Source organism: Oncorhynchus mykiss, chromosome 12 (genome assembly GCF_013265735.2).
Source record: "Oncorhynchus mykiss isolate Arlee chromosome 12, USDA_OmykA_1.1, whole genome shotgun sequence".
In the NCBI taxonomy this organism is placed as follows: Eukaryota; Metazoa; Chordata; class Actinopteri; order Salmoniformes; family Salmonidae; genus Oncorhynchus; species Oncorhynchus mykiss.
The window spans coordinates 17,625,400-17,638,481 of record NC_048576.1 but is presented as its reverse complement, the minus strand read 5'-3'; the positions used below and the strand labels follow the sequence as shown (position 1 = coordinate 17,638,481).

General features: G+C 50.4%; 1 protein-coding gene across 4 annotated transcripts in view; it reads right to left on the bottom strand.

Annotated features, from left to right (window-relative positions):
• LOC110537098 (phosphatidylinositol 4-kinase alpha) overlaps positions 1-13,082 on the bottom strand; it is a 45,429-nt gene that overhangs the window by 25,197 nt on the left and 7,150 nt on the right. For 2 of the 4 annotated variants that reach the window (XM_036937090.1, XM_036937088.1), the window contains exons 3-27: positions 12,358-12,451; positions 12,096-12,257; positions 11,667-11,929; positions 11,234-11,300; positions 10,969-11,117; positions 10,803-10,868; positions 10,617-10,713; positions 10,262-10,453; positions 9,988-10,088; positions 9,624-9,883; positions 9,366-9,461; positions 8,951-9,134; positions 8,674-8,774; positions 8,400-8,568; positions 8,089-8,139; positions 7,834-7,942; positions 7,496-7,632; positions 7,264-7,397; positions 6,029-6,156; positions 5,867-5,937; positions 5,534-5,740; positions 5,263-5,346; positions 5,105-5,194; positions 3,969-4,088; positions 3,786-3,878 (exon numbers count right to left, since the gene is read on the bottom strand). In XM_036937090.1, the coding sequence (XP_036792985.1) occupies positions 3,786-3,878; positions 3,969-4,088; positions 5,105-5,194; positions 5,263-5,346; positions 5,534-5,740; positions 5,867-5,937; positions 6,029-6,156; positions 7,264-7,397; positions 7,496-7,632; positions 7,834-7,942; positions 8,089-8,139; positions 8,400-8,568; positions 8,674-8,774; positions 8,951-9,134; positions 9,366-9,461; positions 9,624-9,883; positions 9,988-10,088; positions 10,262-10,453; positions 10,617-10,713; positions 10,803-10,868; positions 10,969-11,117; positions 11,234-11,300; positions 11,667-11,929; positions 12,096-12,257; positions 12,358-12,451 (3,225 nt within the window). The remainder of the gene's footprint in view (positions 1-3,785; positions 3,879-3,968; positions 4,089-5,104; positions 5,195-5,262; positions 5,347-5,533; positions 5,741-5,866; positions 5,938-6,028; positions 6,157-7,263; positions 7,398-7,495; positions 7,633-7,833; positions 7,943-8,088; positions 8,140-8,399; positions 8,569-8,673; positions 8,775-8,950; positions 9,135-9,365; positions 9,462-9,623; positions 9,884-9,987; positions 10,089-10,261; positions 10,454-10,616; positions 10,714-10,802; positions 10,869-10,968; positions 11,118-11,233; positions 11,301-11,666; positions 11,930-12,095; positions 12,258-12,357; positions 12,452-13,082) is intronic. The other 2 variants (XM_036937089.1, XM_036937091.1) reach the window with 2 other exon arrangements.

The following is a 13,082-nucleotide window of genomic DNA, read 5'->3' as shown; positions in this document are numbered from 1 at the left end:
CAGTGTCTCTCTGTACCTCTCCGGCATAGTGGGAGTCCTGTCTAGACCTGTAGCAGTGTCTCTCTGGCATAGTGGGAGTCCTGTCTAGACCTGTAGCAGTTTCTCTCTGGCATAGTGGGAGTCCTGTCTAGACCTGTAGCAGTGTCTCTCTGTACCTCTCCGGCATAGTGGGAGTCCTGTCTAGACCTGTAGCAGTGTCTCTCTGGCATAGTGGGAGTCCTGTCTAGACCTGTAGCAGTGTCTCTCTGGCATAGCGGGAGTCCTGTCTAGACCTGTAGCAGTGTCTCTCTGGCATAGTGGGAGTCCTGTCTAGACCTGTAGCAGTGTCTCTCTGGCATAGCGGGAGTCCTGTCTAGACCTGTAGCAGTGTCTCTCTGGCATAGTGGGAGTCCTGTCTAGACCTGTAGCAGTGTCTCTCTATACCTCTCCGGCATAGTGGGAGTCCTGTCTAGACCTGTAGCAGTGTCTCTCTATACCTCTCCGGCATAGTGGGAGTCCTGTCTAGACCTGTAGCAGTGTCTCTCTGGCATAGTGGGAGTCCTGTCTAGACCTGTAGCAGTGTCTCTCTGTACCTCTCCGGCATAGCGGGAGTCCTGTTTAGACCTGTAGCAGTGTCTCTCTGTACCTCTCCGGCATAGCGGGAGTCCTGTCTAGATCTGTAGCAGTGTCTCTCTGTACCTCTCCGGCATAGCGGGAGTCCTGTCTAGACCTGTAGCAGTGTCTCTCTGTACCTCTCCGGCATAGCGGGAGTCCTGTCTAGACCTGTAGCAGTGTCTCTCTGTACCTCTCCGGCATAGTGGGAGTCCTGTCTAGACCTGTAGCAGTGTCTCTCCGGCATAGCGGGAGTCCTGTCTAGACCTGTAGCAGTGTCTCTCTGTACCTCTCCGGCATAGCGGGAGTCCTATCTAGACCTGTAGCAGTGTCTCTCCGACATAGCGGGAGTCCTGTCTAGACCTGTAGCAGTGTCTCTCCGACATAGCGGGAGTCCTGTCTAGACCTGTAGCAGTGTCTCTCTGTACCTCTCCGGCATAGCGGGAGTCCTGTCTAGATCTGTAGCAGTGTCTCTCTGTACCTCTACGGCATAGCGGGAGTCCTGTCTAGATCTGTAGCAGTGTCTCTCTGTACCTCTCCGGCATAGCGGGAGTCCTGTCTAGACCTGTAGCAGTGTCTCTCTGTACCTCTCCGGCATAGCGGGAGTCCTGTCTAGATCTGTAGCAGTGTCTCTCTGTACCTCTCCGGCATAGCGGGAGTCCTGTCTAGACCTGTAGCAGTGTCTCTCTGTACCTCTACGGCATAGCGGGAGTCCTGTCTAGACCTGTAGCAGTGTCTCTCTGTACCTCTCCGGCATAGCGGGAGTCCTGTCTAGACCTGTAGCAGTGTCTCTCCGGCATAGCGGGAGTCCTGCCTAGACCTGTAGCAGTGTCTCTCCGGCATAGCGGGAGTCCTGTCTAGACCTGTAGCAGTGTCTCTCTGTACCTCTCCGGCATAGTGGGAGTCCTGTCTAGACCTGTAGCAGTGTCTCTCTGTACCTCTCCGGCATAGTGGGAGTCCTGTCTAGACCTGTAGCAGTGTCTCTCTGGCATAGTGGGAGTCCTGTCTAGACCTGTAGCAGTGTCTCTCTGGCATAGCGGGAGTCCTGTCTAGACCTGTAGCAGTGTCTCTCTGGCATAGTGGGAGTCCTGTCTAGACCTGTAGCAGTGTCTCTCTGGCATAGCGGGAGTCCTGTCTAGACCTGTAGCAGTGTCTCTCTGGCATAGTGGGAGTCCTGTCTAGATCTGTAGCAGTGTCTCTCTGTACCTCTCCGGCATAGTGGGAGTCCTGTCTAGACCTGTAGCAGTGTCTCTCTATACCTCTCCGGCATAGTGGGAGTCCTGTCTAGACCTGTAGCAGTGTCTCTCTATACCTCTCCGGCATAGTGGGAGTCCTGTCTAGACCTGTAGCAGTGTCTCTCTATACCTCTCCGGCATAGTGGGAGTCCTGTCTAGACCTGTAGCAGTGTCTCTCTGGCATAGTGGGAGTCCTGTCTAGACCTGTAGCAGTGTCTCTCTGTACCTCTCCGGCATAGCGGGAGTCCTGTCTAGACCTGTAGCAGTGTCTCTCTGTACCTCTCCGGCATAGCGGGAGTCCTGTCTAGACCTGTAGCAGTGTCTCTCTGTACCTCTCCGGCATAGTGGGAGTCCTGTCTAGACCTGTAGCAGTGTCTCTCCGGCATAGCGGGAGTCCTGTCTAGACCTGTAGCAGTGTCTCTCTGTACCTCTCCGGCATAGCGGGAGTCCTGTCTAGACCTGTAGCAGTGTCTCTCTGGCATAGCGGGAGTCCTGTCTAGACCTGTAGCAGTGTCTCTCCGACATAGCGGGAGTCCTGTCTAGACCTGTAGCAGTGTCTCTCCGACATAGCGGGAGTCCTGTCTAGACCTGTAGCAGTGTCTCTCTGTACCTCTACGGCATAGCAGGAGTCCTGTCTAGATCTGTAGCAGTGTCTCTCTGTACCTCTACGGCATAGCGGGAGTCCTGTCTAGATCTGTAGCAGTGTCTCTCTGTACCTCTCCGGCATAGCGGGAGTCCTGTCTAGACCTGTAGCAGTGTCTCTCTGTACCTCTCCGGCATAGCGGGAGTCCTGTCTAGATCTGTAGCAGTGTCTCTCTGTACCTCTCCGGCATAGCGGGAGTCCTGTCTAGACCTGTAGCAGTGTCTCTCTGTACCTCTACGGCATAGCGGGAGTCCTGTCTAGACCTGTAGCAGTGTCTCTCTGTACCTCTCCGGCATAGCGGGAGTCCTGTCTAGACCTGTAGCAGTGTCTCTCCGGCATAGCGGGAGTCCTGCCTAGACCTGTAGCAGTGTCTCTCCGGCATAGCGGGAGTCCTGTCTAGATCTGTAGCAGTGTCTCTCTGTACCTCTCCGGCATAGCGGGAGTCCTGTCTAGACCTGTAGCAGTGTCTCTCTGTACCTCTCCGGCATAGTGGGAGTCCTGTCTAGACCTGTAGCAGTGTCTCTCCGGCATAGCGGGAGTCCTGTCTAGACCTGTAGCAGTGTCTCTCTGTACCTCTCCGGCATAGCGGGAGTCCTGTCTAGACCTGTAGCAGTGTCTCTCTGTACCTCTCCGGCATAGCGGGAGTCCTGTCTAGACCTGTAGCAGTGTCTCTCTGGCATAGCGGGAGTCCTGTCTAGACCTGTAGCAGTGTCTCTCCGACATAGCGGGAGTCCTGTCTAGACCTGTAGCAGTGTCTCTCCGACATAGCGGGAGTCCTGTCTAGACCTGTAGCAGTGTCTCTCTGTACCTCTCCGGCATAGCGGGAGTCCTGTCTAGACCTGTAGCAGTGTCTCTCTGTACCTCTACGGCATAGCAGGAGTCCTGTCTAGATCTGTAGCAGTGTCTCTCTGTACCTCTCCGGCATAGCGGGAGTCCTGTCTAGACCTGTAGCAGTGTCTCTCTGTACCTCTCCGGCATAGCGGGAGTCCTGTCTAGATCTGTAGCAGTGTCTCTCTGTACCTCTCCGGCATAGCGGGAGTCCTGTCTAGACCTGTAGCAGTGTCTCTCTGTACCTCTACGGCATAGCGGGAGTCCTGTCTAGATCTGTAGCAGTGTCTCTCTGGCATAGTGGGAGTCCTGTCTAGATCTGTAGCAGTCTCTCTGTACCTCTCCGGCATAGCGGGAGTCCTGTCTAGACCTGTAGCAGTGTCTCTCCGGCATAGTGGGAGTCCTGTCTAGATCTGTAGCAGTGTCTCTCTGTACCTCTCCGGCATAGCGGGAGTCCTGTCTAGACCTGTAGCAGTGTCTCTCTGTACCTCTCCGGCATAGCGGTTTCTCAGGTTGAGTGAAGCCATGAAGTTGGAGTAGTCCTTCTTCACACAGGCTGGCCTTTCTGTCAGCTGGGTGATCTAGAGCGGATGACGGAACTTGGTTAGTATGTGTGTGTAATTGTGTGTGTAATTGTGTGTGTGTGTGTGTGTGTGTGTGTGTCTCCTCACCCCTAGTGTAGTGCTCTGTCTGTTGTAGCCAGCGAAGTGCAGGATGCTCTCTGTAGCCATGGCCAGGCCAGTGTGCTGGGACAGACCGGACACCCAGTTCTGATGCTTGTTTAGGTACTCCTGGAGAACAGGGAGAAAACATATAAAACAGGGGATAGGAGAAGATTCATCTGAAAGGCAATCAAGAAGCTCTTGTTAGGGCCTCCCGGGTGGCGCAGTGGTTAAGGGCGCTGTACTGCACCAGCTGTGCCATCAGAGTCCCTGGGTTCGCGCCCAGGCTCTGTCGTAACCGGCCGCGACCGGGAGGTCCGTGGGGTGACGCACAATTGGCCTAGCGTCGTCCGGTTTAGGGAGGGATTGGTCGGTAGGGATCTCCTTGTCTCATTAAGTAAGCACCAACGACTCCTGTGGCGGGCCGGGCGCAGTGCGCGCTAGCCAAGGTTGCCAGGTGCACGGTGTAGCCTCCGACACATTGGTGCGGCTGGCTTCCGGGTTGGATGCGCGCTGTGTTAAGAAGCGGTACGGCTGGTTGGGTTGTGAATCGGAGGACGCATGACATTCAGCCTTCGTCTCTCCCGATCCCGTACGGGAGTTGTAGCAATGAGACAAGATAGTAGCAATTGGATACCACGAAATTGGGGAGAAAAAGGGGTAAAAATATATATATATTTTTTTTAAATATGTAAAAAAAAAGAAGAAGTTAGTTGCGTACTTGAATAATGATTTGGCAGAACAACTGCAACAAGTTGTCATAAAGATGGGTTAGCTGACAACGTCACGAAAACGATGCGCACGCTTCAATGAGGCAGAAGTCCGTGAGTTGCTGTGATTCCTAATGGAGAGAATAACAATGACAAGCTGCTGCCATGTCTTGAGGTGTTTTAACTGATCTCATGTCAATGCTAATATGGCTAAAATTCGCTCGCTAACCAACAACTGTAACGACGTTTGAGAGACAAGTGCTCATTGTGCAAATATATTTATGTTTTTAATAAACATGGAGGAAATAAAGTTGTCAACAATCCAAGCCAACCCTGTCTGTTTTGCCCAATAGTTGCACACGCATCGGTTGTGGTGCTAAACAACCAATCCGTCTATGCTTTTCCTTTACGAAATGCGGCGTGTGTGTCTCTCACCTGTAGGTGTGACTTGGTGACAGAGGGGGCCCACTTCATGGCCTCCTTCAGGATCTCCCCGCAGCGAGCAGCAAAGTCCTTCACTATGCTCTACAACCACAGAGAAACATAGACCATTATTTAGAAAACACACACACATATCACACACACATTCCTACCTCTCTGGCCTCGTATGTGTCTGGCACAGTGATCCTGTAGGGGGTGTCTGGGATGTCATAGTAAGGCTGGTCCTTATGGATGTCCTGCAAACAAGGTAGGAGCACGACACATCAGAACACAATACGTTGTCTAATAACCCCTTTCAGGGACCACAGAGAATAACAATAACAAGGTAGGAGCACGACACATCAGAACACAACCCCTTTCAGGGACCACAGAGAATAACAATAGCAGGTGGTTATGACAAAGAAAGTGTGTGAGTGTCCGTACTGCACTGAGGGAAAGGGAGAGAGTCTGCAGGATGTCCAGCATCGTCTTCAGTACACGGCCACTCCACAGTAGGTGAGGGAACGTTTCGGCCAGACCTGACAGGTATTTGTCGGCCACCCTACGGATCCTCTTGTGGACGTGGTTGAAGTTGACCAATAGGAACTGAGCGTGGCGCTCCAACTCCTCCTCATGGGCTTTAGTCTTCGGCTGGGGAGAGAAACAGAGACAGCACTCAGGCAGCCAATCATTGTAGAGGACACGCTCCACAGAAGGTAGTTTGCTCTCGACTTCTCCTAGAGACCCAGTTTCTCTGTTTTGACCGATGACCTTTACCTTCTCAGCCATCATGTGTAGGAAGACCTCAAACACCTTGTCCCCCACCGCTATCACACACTGCATCATACCTGCACACAGACAAAAAGAGACATTCTCTCACTGTCTACCGCATGAAATATGCACACAGCACCTGTCTACCACGTGTGTAATGCAGCTCACCAGACTTGTCCTTCTGGATGGCTCTGTCCTCAAAGTAGCGGAACATCACCTGGAAACGGTCAGAGTCCAGAGCGCGCAGCATCCTGGTGAGAGAAGAGAAACGGTCAGAGTCCAGAGCACGCAGCATCCTGGTGAGAGAAGAGAAACGGTCAGAGTCCAGAGCGCGCAGCATCCTGGTGAGAGAAGAGAAACGGTCAGAGTCCAGAGCGCGCAGCATCCTGGTGAGAGAAGAGAAACGGTCAGAGTCCAGAGCGCGCAGCATCCTGGTGAGAGAAGAGAAACGGTCAGAGTCCAGAGCGCGCAGCATCCTGGTGAGAGAAGAGAAACGGTCAGAGACCAGAGCGCGCAGCATCCTGGTGAGAGAAGAGAAACGGTCAGAGTCCAGAACGCGCAGCATCCTGGTGAGAGAAGAGAAACGGTCAGAGTCCAGAACGCGCAGCATCCTGGTGAGAGAAGAGAGGAGAAATGAATTGGCAAGGAGGCACGATATGAATGACTAGGAGATTTAACTAACTAACTAACCTCAACTGCTACACTCCAGACCAGGCCTCTCCAACTGCTACACTCCAGACCAGGCCTCTCCAACTGCTACACTCCAGACCAGGCCTCTCCACCTGCTACACTCCAGACCAGGCCTCTCCACCTGCTACACTCCAGACCAGGCGTCTCTACCTGCTACACTCCAGACCAGGCCTCTCCAACTGCTACACTCCAGACCAGGCCTCTCCAACTGCTACACTCCAGACCAGGCCTCTCCAACTGCTACACTCCAGACCAGACCGTTCCCGGAGAGCTAATGTCCTGTAGGGTTTAGCTCAAACCCTACACTAGTACACCTAAATAAGTTGAATTAGGTTAGTTACAACTGGGTTTGGAGCAAAAACCTGCAGCACAGTAGCTCTCCAGGAACAGGGTTGGAGTGAAAACCTGCAGCACAGTAGCTCTCCAGGAACAGGGTTGGAGCAAAAACCTGCAGCACAGTAGCTCTCCAGGAACAGGGTTGGAGTGAAAACCTGCAGCACAGCAGCTCTCCAAGAACAGGGTTGGAGTGAAAACCTGCAGCACAGTAGCTCTCCAAGAACAGGGTTGGAGTGAAAACCTGCAGCACAGTGGCACTCCAGGAACAGGGTTGGAGTGAAAACCTGCAGCACAGTAGCTGTCCAGGAACAGGGTTGGAGAGCCCTAGTCTAGCAGGGGTGCATCTCAATAGTCCTACGTGGTTTCCTTTTCCTTACCTCATGTACTCCAGCCTGTAGACAGACAGTAGGTAGGTAGACATGGCGAAGTCTAGTTTGTTGATGAGAGCAGACACCTCAGGAGGAGGATCTAGCAGGTTTATAATGGTGCTCCTCAGGTCATTCAGCTCCGCCTGAAAACACAACCACCCACCCAAAGAACATCAGTTGTGTGTGTGTGTGTGTATGTCTGTACACACGTGTGTTGTGTGGGCATGCATGTGTACTGTACCGCTGTGACGGTGTCATTCTTCAGGGCAGAGTTGTACTGTAGTTCAGAGCGTAGAGGTTCTCCACTGGGGAAGGTGAGGAGGGGAGACTTGGTGGCGATCTCACACACTCCCTCATACCACTCCTCTGGCCACAGACCTGCACAACACACAAAGCACTTAATAAACCTACAGACTTCTACATAGCAGGATGACTGTTAGCCTGATAACTCACTTCCCTTTTATCTTTCCATCAGATGGGTATTAGTCCACCATTTCAACCATGTTTAGTCAATTCTTTATATTGTATTCCAATCCTGGTGGAATATTGTAGTACAAGTTAACATTGTTAAACAGCCACCTGATCCCTCAACAGCGAAACCCATCACCACAGAGTAGAGCCAGAAGTCTCTGAACAGCTTCTGTAGACGAGGCTTCGCTTCCTTGATGGGCGGCAGACGCTTCGTCAGCTACACAGAGAGAGAGGGGGATCTCGATCAATACTAAGTGTATAGATTATATACTGTATACTGTAGTACTGTATAGACACTCGGGCACAGAGGCACTACTGGACAAACTGTTGAAAGTGAAAAATGTATAGAGGCAACCCACATACCACAGCAATAACAGGAACGAGTACTCCAAGGTTTCCAGCACTGCTCGACGCCTGTAAATACAAATAATAAACCAATGTCAACAAGAAAAAAAGAGTTAACCTCTAAAGGCCGCTACACACTTCACCCAAACAGAGCGACGTATATGGCCCGTTTCCAAAATTGAAACCCACAAAAGTACGTAGAACTAGGTGTGAAAACGACGTTGCGTTTGCGTAGTTTGAATGAAGTGTGTAGGGCCCTTAACACAAGCCTGTTGTCGCTGAACTCTATAGGTCTATCAGAAGTCATGGCTACTGTAAACGGAGTTTACCTTCAGTGCAGGGCCCTTGTCCGAGGCCCTCTCGCTGGCCCTCTTTCCCTCCAGTCCCAGCTGGACAAACAGCTCCAGTAGGTTGACCAGCAACTCATCAACCATCTGCTCTGTTGCCAGGTTGGCAGCTATGTTAGCTAATGCATTGATCACAGCCAGGGAACAGTGTCTGGAACACACAAGATTAACACAGTGTCTTTAGCAGAGTGGGTCGTGGAGCTGGCTATGGGTAGGGAATTGGGGATAGGGGTAAAGGTGTAGCGGCTAAGGATACCTGTATCCATGGTCCTTGTAGTCCTTGGTGGAGTAGACCATGGAGGAGGCCTTCACACTGATCTGCTGGAACAGGTTCCACACCTCCTGGTAGATATATTGCTGTGAGGAGAGAGAGAAACAGATTACTTTACTGAGAGACGAGAGGTTGATGAGTTTACTGACAGAAGAGACAGAGTGAGAGAGGAGAGTTTACTGAAGGACATATTGCTGAGGGGAGAGGTAAAATAATGAAGTGTATACAGTGTATCAAGTGTGTGTGTGTGTGTGTGTCTCACATTCCCAGTGATGACCATGCATCCCAGCTGATCTATAATGAGTACGTCTAGCTGTGACGGTGGCTGGCAGAACTTCTGCTGTAGGATCTGCAGGATGGGCTCCATGACGCGTGGCGTGTCCCTCAGAGCCACCGCGATGTGACCCAGCGCTCTGATGGTGTGGTCTGGGATCAGATGGGCCTCCCTGGGGGACAGAGAAACAGTGCGTTGGTCAGAGGGGCTGTCAGTCATTGCCACGGACCTGGGGACTGGTCAGAGCAGCTGTCAATCATTGCAGGAGAGTCTAACTAGCGAGATCACCTGAGGTTTCACTCGCTAACATTGACAGTTATTTCTCAGACGTAATCCAGCCTGTGAATAAGTAAAGTACACTAACTGGTAATATTGGAGGGCTCAGGTATGAAATAATACTTACTTGTCATTCTCCTGAGAGATGTAGAGACGGTTGGACAGGCTGGCCAGGAAAGCCTCCACTATAACACTGTCCATAGTCAGACCTGCCTTCAGACACCTGAGAAGCAGAGAGAGGGGGCAGGGGGCAGAGAGAGCAAGAGAAGACAGAGAAAGAGAGAAGGGAGAGGGAGAAGAAAAGAGATTGCTCCATGGTAACCAAATTATGCAAACACAGCTCATATTTCTCTCCTTTCACATACAATATTTTATCTTTCCTCACCTGCAGATGTTGTCAATGGAGATGTCTCGGAGCTGTTCGTACATGGAGGGCTGGCTCTTCTTATTAGCGTGAGCACTGAACGTAGACTGGGAGTGCTCATTGGTCACATGGATCTTGATCTCGCCAGTCCCTGTGGTGTTCTGGCTGTGGTACTTGTACAGCTTTACAAGGACAGGAGAGGGGACCACCAGGAAGTCTCTGAGAGACGTGGTGACAGAGTGGGCCACCACCGGGAACCGCTCACACAGACGACCCAAACCCTACACACACATAGGAAAAATTTGATTAGGTAGGATAATACTGGTATTATGGCGTCTTATCAACACAGTATTGTGAAGACAGATGAAGACATTACAGGCCCAACCTGTAGACAGCAGACGAGCAGGGGAATGTGAGCGATGATAACTTTACTGGACGTCTTGGACTGCAGTTTCTCTGACAGCTTGGTACACAGGTTCTCAGCTCCTGATCAAAATAAAACGCATGAACAACAGTTAGTTTGGTGTTCAATTCAATTTAACAACCCAATGTTTTTCAACACATGGCAAATGCATTCCAAATTCACGACCTGATATTTTTCAATACATGTGCACGGATGGATAGTACACACACAGGTTTGAACACAAACACACTCGTACCCTGCTCCTCAGTGACAGCCCAGACCATGAGGTCGACACAGGCAGCGTTAGCCTGGCAGCGTAGCTTCAGAGGACTCAGTTCACTGTGGAGGTGATCTACATCATGTAGGATCCTCTGCAGCTCTGACTGGCTACTACTGAACTGCTTCAGCACAAAGTCATGAACCTCCTTCACATAGCCTGTCTGCAGGTCTGGGAACACCGCCACACCAACATCAATAACATGTTAGTAGCACAGTAATAAACACATGTAATAAACTCTACTGAACTGCTTCAGAATAATCAGGTCATAGTAGAGGGTTTCTGTATATTAGAGATAGTAAAGGTTAAAGTGAGAGAGCAGTGCATTTGTTACCTTTCAGGTTGTACAGCGTGTCTCTGAGCATCTTGAAGATGGTCACATACAGAGGGTCACTGAAGGTCCTATAGTGCAGGTGCATCCCTGGGTTCAACTAGAGGGAGAGAACACAACAAACATGATGTAACATTGAGGAGTACACAGGACAGCGCTTTAATTCAAATATAGGGAAAATTAACCTACCTCCAGAAGTTCCTGCAGGGTGTTATCCAGTGTTTTCAGAAAGGATTCAGAGACAAACTGCTCAACCTGCAAAAGACAAACAGAACACTCAGAAAGGAATTCTGATAAACGATGTTCTACCCATTCTAATTCTATAGTTCTATGCATTCTGATTCTACGTACTGACCATGTTGAGGAGCTGGCGCAGAACGTCCAGAGGGACGTCAAACTCTCCCTGGGCACTGCCCGCAAACAGAGGAGACACAGAGAAACTAGAACTGATGGTGGAGAAGTAATAGTCTGGGTCCACAGCACTACCATCAGGGAGATAGGAGCCTGGAGAGAGAGGGAGGCAGGGGGAGAAAAGGACAGTCAAAAAAGGAGAGACACAGGCTACTTAGTAATAAACTGAAATACTTCAGAAATATATTACCTGTCTAATATAGTCTTACCTTCAAAGTACTGTGCTGAGGGGTCAGCTGGGGAGCTGGGGGTGAGTCCTGCTCTCTCTGGACTGGCCTACAGACAGAGGAACAGATCATTTTCAGACATTTCAAATAAGAATTTCCTTTGTCCTCTAGTGGCCGGCTATGGTAGTACAGTTATATTCTCTGTAGTGATATATATATATATATATGGTAAAGGAGGAGCCTTTGCATCTTATGGTGTCTCCCTGATACCTGATGAGAATTAGCGGTAGTACTATGGTGTAGTGGTAGTAGTAGAGTACAGTGCTTCCCAGCAGTACACCATTTTTGTTGTAGGCCTAGACAAGCACACCTAAATCAATCAGGAACGTCTGTCCAGGGCTACAACAAAATGTGTGCTGTTGGGTGTACTGGAGGACCGGAGTTGGGAACCACTGGTCTAGTATAGTAATAGTGCCTGTTGTGATATGCTGGACACGGAGCTTCCTTTGCGTCTGATGGTGTCTCCCTGACAGACTGTGAGCAGCGAGGCAGGCATGATGGAGCGGAAGTCGTTGAAGGAGCGCCGTCGTGATGGGTCGACATCATTGCCAGTGGACACTGGCGGGGCTTCCGCCCGCGGAAACAGCTTGGACAGCAGGGGCTCCTCCGTGTTGCTATAGCGACCAAAGGCCCGGGCCACACCCAACAAGCAGGGCACAGTGTACTTGCACAGGTATTCTTGGGAGGGAGGGAGACGGGGGAACAAAGAAAGAAAGATAAGTGAAAGGCTGCCTTTTTCAAGTTTGTGAGGACAAGAGACAACAACTAGATAACTAATCAGTAACTAGCATATTCATTAAACACTGGTGAAGATGAAATGGTGGAACAGAGAGCATGCTGGTACCTTTATCATGTCCCTCTGAGTTCAAGCAGATGTCCAGCAGGACCTGCATTAAGTCCAGGACGGCCTCCACGATCTGTCCTCGCAGGGTGTCATCTCGCTGGGCCACGTCTGAGAGAAGAGTGACCAGACAGAAGCAGAAGTTCTCTGCCACCGGAAGGATATCTACAGGACAAGAAGAAAGATCATCAACCAGTCAGAAAGGTGGAATTAGACATCATCTTGACTGGTGCGAGAGACAAAATGCTGGCATCTCTCTCCTTACCCCGCCCTTTACTTCCAGAGCTTTCTTCGATCCACTGGACTCTGGGAAGTCCCTTCAGCAGCCCCAGCAGGTAGGGGACAATAGAGTCTTTGTGCTACAATAAAAACATAATTCACAAACCACCCGAGCAAAGGCCATTAAACAGCTAAGGGGAGCACAGAAGGTGCCATGGATAGGAGCCAATTATTAGTCCTGAGGAGGTCAGGGAACATCCATCCCATAAAAGCAGGATATACAGTGCCTTGCGAAAGTATTCGGCCCCCTTGAACTTTGCGACCTTTTGCCACATTTCAGGCTTCAAACATAAAGATATAAAACTGTATTTTTTTGTGAAGAATCAACAACAAGTGGGACACAATCATGAAGTGGAACGACATTTATTGGATATTTCAAACTTTTTTAACAAATCAAAAACTGAAAAATTGGGCGTGCAAAATTATTCAGCCCCTTTACTTTCAGTGCAGCAAACTCTCTCCAGAAGTTCAGTGAGGATCTCTGAATGATCCAATGTTGACCTAAATGACTAATGATGATAAATACAATCCACCTGTGTGTAATCAAGTCTCCGTATAAATGCACCTGCACTGTGATAGTCTCAGAGGTCCGTTAAAAGCGTCCCTCTAAACTTTCAGCTCATACAAGGAGAAGACTGATCAGAGATGCAGCCAAGAGGCCCATGATCACTCTGGATGAACTGCAGAGATCTACAGCTGAGGTGGGAGACT